General features: G+C 39.8%; 1 protein-coding gene across 2 annotated transcripts; it reads right to left on the bottom strand.

The window, feature by feature from the left end:
* Positions 1–1,786: 1,786 nt before the first annotated feature.
* On the bottom strand, positions 1,787–7,415 carry cabz01093075.1 (C-C chemokine receptor type 5). 2 transcript variants are annotated; one of them, XM_017409893.3, is made up of 2 exons: positions 7,237–7,415; positions 1,787–4,322 (listed from the first exon to the last, which is right to left on the bottom strand). In XM_017409893.3, the coding sequence occupies exons 1-2, from the start codon at positions 7,272–7,274 to the stop codon at positions 3,248–3,250; spliced, it is 1,113 nt and encodes a 370-aa protein (XP_017265382.1). In that variant the 5' UTR covers positions 7,275–7,415; the 3' UTR covers positions 1,787–3,247. The 2 variants fall into 2 exon arrangements, with proteins under 2 accessions (XP_017265382.1, XP_037836019.1); XM_037980091.1 differs by lacking the exon at positions 7,237–7,415 and adding an exon at positions 5,499–5,575.
* Between the last annotated feature and the right edge of the window lie 1,737 nt (positions 7,416–9,152).

Raw genomic sequence — 9,152 nt, forward strand, 5'->3', positions numbered from 1 at the left:
GCTGCAACATCCAGCCCCTAACTTGATAGACTACACTTCTAAATGCTTTTCACTGTCATGTCACCCTTGTAGGTGAACTCTGCTGGATTATTTAACCCTCCCATGGCCTTCGGGTCAAATCGACCCGAAATTACAAGAGCGTATCTTCTTCTCTTCTTCTCTCTCTCTCTTTTGAGGGCTTCAGGTGTTCTTTGTGGATCTGAGTATTTTTTTTTGTTGTTGTTTTTTTTTAAACCTTTATGTTTTTATGGTCATGTTTTCCCCTGTGTCCCTGTCGCTGTGTTTATCCTTGTGTTTAGTTCTTATGGAGTTTTGCTCCCTGTGCCCTCTGTGCGCCCTGTGGCATCATTCACCTGCCCTCAGACATTTGTTTCTCAGTGGTTTTTCCCTTGTCAGCCTGCCCCTCCCATCTGCACCTGTCCCTAGCGTGCAGTCACTCACCTGTTTCCACTTCCTCGTCAGCTGCCTTTAAATTCAGTCTTGCCCATCTCCTCATTAGTGGTTCATTGCTGGTTTCAGGCCGCAACCAGGTTCGCCGCCTTGTGTCTGCCGCCTCATGTTCCCCGTAAAGTAAGCCCTTTGTTTGCGGCCATGTCAGCCTTTTTGTTTGACTTAGTTGATAAATCAGGTTTCATCTGAGCTCCTCGTGTCCGCCTGCATTCTGGGTTTCAACCAACTCTAAGCCTGACATCAGGAGGGTTAAACACATATGTGGGATCTAGTTCATAAGATACCTGCTGATCCTGTAAAGGATTTTGGGAGTATCTCAGAGAGTCTGTGCAGTCTGTTTTTTGCCAGTCCTGGATCGAAATCACTTGATAAGCTTTCCTCATAGCAGAAGACCTGGAAATATTTATTCCTGTCTCATATGAGCTTTAATTTGTTTGTGTTGCAAATTAAAAGTCAATACAGTACAAACATGCATGCAAATGGATGTTTGAGTGAGGAGTCATTTACTGCATATCAACTCAAATCTCACCTTTTGACCTTTCACTCAAACACGTTACACAGAAGATTGTCTTCATTATCATAGCTGAAGATTTTTATCAATGGGTTTTCTTTGTGATGCAACAAGATTAAAAAAACAACAACAACACACACACCCTGAATAATAACATCAAATGTCCTCACGAGCAACATCAATTGGGAAATAACTGACATTTTTAATAATGTCCCAGCCAGTTTCACTCCTGCGCCCACACGCAGACAGAAACTCCCCTGTGAGATTTCAAAGTGGGGAGTTTGGCTGTCCTTTGGTAATTTTATGTTTATGTGGTAGAAGCTAACATTATTACAGGACAAAATCAGATCTGACTCAACGTCATAGTCTGCTGACAGATTGTTGGAATTGCATGTAAACGAATAGTTCAAATTCTTTGAAGCGGAGTTGTCTAGAAAGGTCATGAAGCATTAACATCTTACCTGCTGCAGATAGTTCTTTAGCAGGTATGATATTACAGGAAGTACGCCATTAATGGTTCATAACCTTTGTAGAGAACCTGTTACCAATCTCTCTCTCTCTCATTGTCATTGCTCACTTCTCACCTGTACCTCAGTGGCTTATTTATAGGACATTTTATACACTAAAAGAAGATTTTATTATTTTGTTTAAGAGCAACACAGACTGATTTCTCTCTGTGTCCTTATCTGGTGATCGTTAATAAAGATAAGAACCTCTGCATGAATGAAGCTTACCCACAAGAAACCACACAAGTATAAAACAATCAGTGCAGCCTTCTACCCGAATGAGACGCCATGAAATACAAAAACATGTCAATGACAAAAATAGGAAAATACGTTTTTAATTATGCACTTATTTAAAAAAAGTCAACATGCTACATAGAAAGAGAGAGTCCTTTACAAATAGAATAATACAATAAAACAAAATTTAAAACAAACTTGAACATCATGACACTTTAATATTTTCTTTGCTGGAAAGGAGTCACTTTAATACAATCACTTACTCTTATGACCAATCAAACCACCGTCACAAAGGTGTGTCAAAGTTCATGGGCTAAATTCAGAAAATGTTATATGTGCGTGTCTTTGAGAACAACAAGTGCATTTGAATACTTTGAGAGAATGTTTGTGTTTTGCGTTCATCTGACAGTAGCAGGAAGGAAATGCAGGGACAGAAAGGGCGATGCTGTGGTTTTACAGACTGCATCATCGCTCCTCCACTATGAGAGACCTTTGTAAATGTTAAATACAAGTGTCAATGATGTCATATTATGAAGACTCCTGCTTACTACCAGGATATATGTCAACAACAGACGCCTGAGTTTGATTTAAAAATACAAAAAAACCTGTCTTCAGTCAGACAGCTTTGTCCAAAAACTAGATTTAAATTTAAAAGAAACCAATCGATTGCAGCAGCTGCTGTCTGGCTCTCAGAAAAGCTAAATGCAATCAGTCTAATAATAACTCTGTTGCTTTAGTGAAGGGTTTTGATCATGAATTTCTAAATGGGGGAAAATACAAGCACAAATAATTAATTTTAAAAAAGCTCGGATGTTTACAGAGACTGCAAAGGTTAAACTGGCAGCCTGGTTTCATGCTTCCTCTTTCAGGCTGTTTTTTTTTTTGTTTTTTTTAAGGTTGAGGTGAGGTGCAAAACCCTCTGCTGAACACGTTTCAGAACTAAGGCTGCAAACTGCACAAGCAACCTCACACTGTGCAACAACCTGATAGGTGCAAAGCAGGTAAAATCAAATATTTACTGTTGGAATAATAACTAGCATGAGGAAACACTGAAACGTTGCAGTGAATTAGGCCCTGACCTGTTGCAGCTTGTGTTTTTCTGACAGTAAATGATGCTGGCAGACATCTATTGTTGGTGACAAAATTTCACACTGTACAGCTGTAGGCGGCATATGATTGGAAAGAGGAAATAAAGTTTCATGTAAAACAATCTCTTACTCTTTTTTGCAATTACAGATACAAGCTACTTCTGAAACTAATAAAAAAACACTGTTAGAATACTTTTTTGCAGCCTCTGCACATAAATGTATCAGACACCATATTTACACAGTTGACTTATAGTACAATGAATATAAAACTGTAAATGTATTTTTATAGTAAAACAAACAAAAAAAAAGTGCATTTGACCCTAAGCCTCTGGAACAATGACATACAGAAAATACAACTGAATCCCTCCATTGCTGTTAAACTAAATGTCCTTATTTTCAGCATGTTCACAAAGATTCAGATGTAAGTAACAAGGAACTTCTTCCTTCATAGTCCCAGATTACATAACGGTGGTTCTTTCGTCCACGCTGGAGGTTTGCGAGTACACCGATGTAGCTAGTCTGTCCTGAGGTATGTACAACTTGATCACTTGACACAGACGGCATGGAGATCTCTTTATCAGCCTCAGCAGATGCCTCCTGAACTTCTCCCCGACGAACACGTACAGGATGGGATTGAGGCAGCTGTGAGAGTAGGCGATGGCTTCAGTGACTTGTAACGACAGTCTGATGACTTTGCTGCTGCTGCACGCCGTGTAGACCCCCAGAAGCTCCAAAGCTTTGAAGAACGCTGAGATGTTGTAAGGAACCCAACAGCAGAAGAAGACAGCCACCACGATGAAAACCAAATTGATGGCCTGTTTCTTGGACGAGTGGCTGGACAGCAGCCTCCAGATGATCTGGGAGTAGCAGAAACTCATGATGAAAACTGGCAGGAACAGGCCCAGAATGTTCATTTTGAAAATGCCAAAGATAATCCAGGTGTGATTACTGGAATAATTCCCCTCCTGTTTGGGAAAATCGGGTGAGCAGAACAGAGCGTCGTTAACGGTTTGCTGTTTGAGGAAGATGAGGTCAGGAAAGGAGGCAATGAATCCAATCGCCCATGTGACTGCAGCTGCCATCACACCAAAGGACCGCGTCCGCGCCTTCAGGGCATAGATGGCGTGGACTATAGCCATGTAGCGGTCGACGCTCATCAGGCAGATGAAGAAGATCCCGCAGTAAAAGACGATGTGATAAACCCCCAGGACCACCTTGCACATGCCATCTCCAAACACCCACCTGTCCCGGGCCTGGTGGGCCAGGAAGGGAAGAGTACACACCAAGAGCAGGTCAGCAAGGGCCAAGTTAAACAGGCACACGTCGGTCATGGTGCGGAGCCGCACTCCGCAAACGATGACCCAGATCACCAGGGAGTTCCCAAGAAGGCCCAGGAGGAAGAAAATGGCAAAGAGGGGCGGAAGAAAACTGGCCTCAAGTTTGTTATATGTACACGGCTCAAAGTTGCCATAGTCACCATAGTCGTCATAGCCATAAATAGTGGTGTTATCATAGTTGTCAATTGTAGAAAAGCTGGCAAGACAGAGATAAGATATGATTAGCAAGTTTTCAAAATGTCATTTTTGTAAAATTTATATTAAACTCCCTTACCTTCATTCTACCAATATAACATACTACAATTCACTGAAACAGAAGTACAATAAAATGAAACCTTTTCACAGTGTATGATAAACTACTGGCTTTTTTTGACGAGTGTGTTATTTCCACCAAAAGGCGAAGGGTGGGTGATGAGGGTTTTGCTTGTGTCTGTAAGTACGTCCATGTCTGTTACAAAAATATCTCAGGAACTACTGGTGAAATTTTAATGAGCTTGCAAAAAAAACATTTTAAATAAATAAATCACTGGATGTATATTTACAACTGATTAACTTTTGGAGCCAACACTATTCAGGTTTCCCACCACAGCCAGCTGACTTTGGAAAAAGACAAAACTGGCTATAATTCAATCTGTTTTTACAAATATTATGCTGAGATGTGCTGGAGTTGTAGCTGAGAGTCATTCCCAACACATTCTCCGAGTGCTACTCGTTGTGCAAGAGCTTCGCCTGTAACTTCTGCATTATGCCTTGGAGTCAACCCTGTTTGTCTGTTAGCAAAATATCTCATTAACCACTGGTTGGATGTTAATGACGTGGAAGATGTGCATTTCTTCAAGAAAAGCAAGGCCTTTAATTTCTAATAATATCATTATCACCAGACTTGGAGAGTTTACCTTTGTTTCAGAGCATAACAAAGCTACTATCTAAAGAGCTCTTTAGGTGGATCACTTACTGAACTTACACACTGAGCACATATTAACTGTAAATGATCGAGAATATTACAAAAAGTACTAAACTACTACAGTGTGACGATCCAGGCGCAGCTTGCTCTTATGACCGCAGCTGACAAAAACAGCTGGAAGAGGAACAGCTGGAGGCATTTTCAGCGTCTGCATATTTGAGGGTTCTTTATTTGAAAAAGCTCGAACCTCCTCATCAAGTCCGATCAAAAGTCCACTTGGCAGATTTTGAGTAATGCCGCTGCCAAAGTAGAAGAGGATAACGTAAAAACCTGCAGCCTCAGTTGAACAGAAACAGTCTTTAAAATCGTGAAACCTACACAGACTAACCAAACAAAGAAGTCTCAGACTTTCAGTCTAGTAACAAAGAACAAACAGCGGATGGAAATGAGCCTTAACTGTTTCCTTACCCTTGCTCAGACACATTAAAACTGAAAGCTGTAGTACTTGAGGGAGTCCCTGCCATGTTTAGTTGCGACAGATAATACATTCCTACGCCTAATTACACAGCTGTGCCCACCCTTTAAAGAAAAATCCCCCTTTAAACCTTAAAGTGTGTGCACAACTTCTGTAATATTAAACCTTCTGGGAGCTTCATTTTTAACTTTGTAGTTTTGACTCTGGCTTCAGTTTGGGACTTGTTAGTTAAAATCTTTAGAAGTGGGGTCCTGGTAAAAAGATTATGAGGAGTTAACATCTTACCTGTTGTAGATAGCTTTTTGAACAACGTCACTTTGGAGAAACAGTTTATTTCTGACCAGATTGAAAAGCTAGCAGCTGGTCCGAGCGGGACCAAGACCAAAGTGGACTGCTGCCCTCTTTAAACAACTCCAACCTCAAGAATTAAGCACTATTTCTCCAAACACAGGTTGTTCAAAGACCTACCTACAACAAGTAGTTTAAGAGCTTCAGTGTTCAGAAACCGAATCAAAACTCGAAAACCTCGCAGCTGTCCATGAAAACGACTGCACCCTTTACATTTGCTCAAGAAACGTGCAATTGGACTTTGGAGAATAAGCTGTTTGTTTAATATTGTTTTATTTTGTTTTTCAATAAAACAATTTTGAAAATGATGCCGATTTGTAGCAGCCAGATCACAATTACAGAAGCTGTAGATAAGACCAGTGTTTGATCTAATATTACTCCACAAACCAAGACTTTTAACCAAGGCATATCCCCTTCTCGCCCGCTGTAAATTTAATCACTAAATGGTTTTTAGTTGTTGTAACAAACCTCAAAGAACAACTTAGTTTTTTGCAAAGACTTGGCTATTACTGTATGGGTGTCCAGAATGACTCTGAACCACGTCACTGCTTTAAACATTCAGTTCTATAAACCTGTAGGTTTTTATTTTGGAATAAGATGTGATGAAAACATTACACTATGTGCAGCAAAGATTTGCTTTATGAATCTTGCAGTTTCTTCCTTATAAATATGTAATTAAAATAGGATTTTACAGACCGTCGCTCAAGTGGTGTCTCTTTAGATGACTTACCTACTGAGTATTTTAAAGTTCTGTAAAGTTGATCAAATATAATGTAAACTGTGAAAAGAAGACCCACTGATAGGTGAATTAATCAGTTTATAGATCTTTAACTGCTTTTAAAAACACATTGCACAAACGTTTTGTCTGTTTACACCTAACAAACCTGAGAGGTTCTGAGATGATTCATGGGGAAAAGCAGGAAGCATTACAGTTTTAAGTGTTTCTCATATCTTTATTTTTTTATGAAATATCAACTAGTTTAAAATGTTAAACTTTGAATAGAGCCATGCCGGTGGTTTAGTGGATAGAGGAAATTAATTTGCTCACATTTAGCTGAAACTGACACACTGCTTATGAGCCAGAGTGCAAATAAGTCTGAAATTACTGGTTTGAAAATCCCCAATTTTTATACTTAAAAAAACATCCATTATTCATAGTGTACAACACTTTCCTTTAGGCAGAAACAAAATTAAAAGGCTCAAATAAATCTAAATGTATCTAAATTGCAAATTATTACTGGACTTGAACAGTTCTAAGCTGCATTCTCTCGCTGTTTCCTGCTTAAAGAAGCAGTTTTTTGTGGTTTGAAACAATATTTTAAATGATTTGTCAGATATTTGGTCATTAAAAAACACCTGCTTGTAAGGTGGAAACAAACTTACCTGGTATTAGAGCTGATTTGGTAGCTGCTGGTATTCATTCTGGCTCACAAGATGCTTGAGTGGACGCACAAAGTGAAAAGATAGATAATATCACTTCTGTACTCAATACGATCACACAACCATTGTGAAAAGTGTCAAATGAAATGCTCATCTCTCAGAGTTTTCCACTCCCCAAACCAAAGTGGCAGGTGGGCTTTCATTTGCCAGATCTGGTTAGATAGTTCTTCAGAATGCTTTTGAAACTTTTAAGCAAATTTTTTTTTAAAACCACATCATCTGCGTATACTGAACCACAAGTCCGCAAGCACAGGCTCAGATATATGTATGTGAAGGTAATTTTGACCATACCTGCAGATTGCAAAGCGCATGCATGATGTTTTTTGCTTAGTTTGCAGGAGAAGTGATACTACTGAAACAGTCATTAGTGCACCATGAGCCCAGATATGATATAAAACAGCACAGTTTGTAGGAAGCTGGTGGTTTTCTCTGGGGTAAGTTAACATTTAAGGTGTTATGGAGCATGCTGAAGCAGTTTTATTCAGGGTTCAGGTGATGTGGGTTTTATTGGCATGGCTCTGCACAACTGTCAATGACCTGCAAAGCATGACAATGGTTTTCTTACGCAAAGGTAGCTCTGTGGATATGTTATTTTTTTGAGGTTAGAGTTGCATTTAAGAAGACAGCAGTCCACATTGATCTCGGCCCTGCTTGGACAAACCACATCAATGCAAACGGTGTCATTGTTGGAGCACAGGAACGGACGAATAAAATGATAACTAGACTTCAATAAAGACAAAAGCTGATGTGGCAGCATAGCAACAAAATAACATTAGAGAAGCAGGCAAGTCAAACAGGGCTAGAGCCAAGGCAGAACAGGGTTTTAAAAAAAAAAGAAAACGTAGCCACAGCTAGAATAAAGCTAAATAAATCTGAGCTCGGAGAAAAAGTACTGGGAGGGATGATTAGAGAGATGAGAAGCAGGTGAGTTGATAGCCCTATTTTACTGAGCTGCAACCGCTGGAAACTAGTTGGTGAGAGAAAAAAACCCCTCAAAATTGTGGTAAAATATGAGAATTTTTAGATGCAGTCTCATTGAATTCAGTGTTTCTGACCAAGTAACCAGTGAGTCTGCATTTTGAAAAGGCCAATTTGTGAAAATCTGAGTTTATTTTAGTGTGCATTGTGTGCAAAACTGCATTTTTTTTAGCCAAAGCAAATATCTGTGGCAGGGGTGGGCAATCCTGGTCCTTGAAGGCCACTATCCTGCATGTTTTACTTGTCTCTCTGCTCCAACACACCTGATTTGAATCAATGGGTGATTAACACGCTTCTGCAGAACATGAAGTGGTGATTTAACCACTGAATCAGGTGTGTTGGAGCAGGGAAACAAGGAAAACATGCATGATAGTGGCCCTCGAGGACCAGGATTGCCTACCCCTGGTCTATAGAAACAGTGACCTTAGTCCTGCATACCTTCTGACTTCTCAGAGGCACAATTGAAAACATAAACATTTTTTTTTCCATCTGCACTGTGCATGTGCATGCCAGCCACAACTCTTTAAACTGCTGACAGAAACTCTGCTCAATTGTGGTTTTGTTGTTGCTGGTTTTATCACACAATGCTTCTGACAAACTTCACAGGTAGGAATAAAACCAGGTTTTATTGAGGGTTGGGGAGGACGTGGCATTTAAACAGATTAATAACATTTGCATTATTTTTATTGGGACAGTTTTGTACAAGATGTGAATTTTCAACATAAAAACCACCTATGGGAACAGATTAAAGCCAGAGATAGAAATTCTGCAGTATTTTGTTTTCCACCTGTGCCCCCCTTTGGCAGCTGCCACCACATTTATGACTTGATCTGCTGGAGATCGGCAGATATAGACCAGTTTTTCAAAAAGCATTTATCCTC

This window comes from Kryptolebias marmoratus, linkage group LG16, assembly GCF_001649575.2.
Source record: "Kryptolebias marmoratus isolate JLee-2015 linkage group LG16, ASM164957v2, whole genome shotgun sequence".
In the NCBI taxonomy this organism is placed as follows: domain Eukaryota; kingdom Metazoa; phylum Chordata; class Actinopteri; order Cyprinodontiformes; family Rivulidae; genus Kryptolebias; species Kryptolebias marmoratus.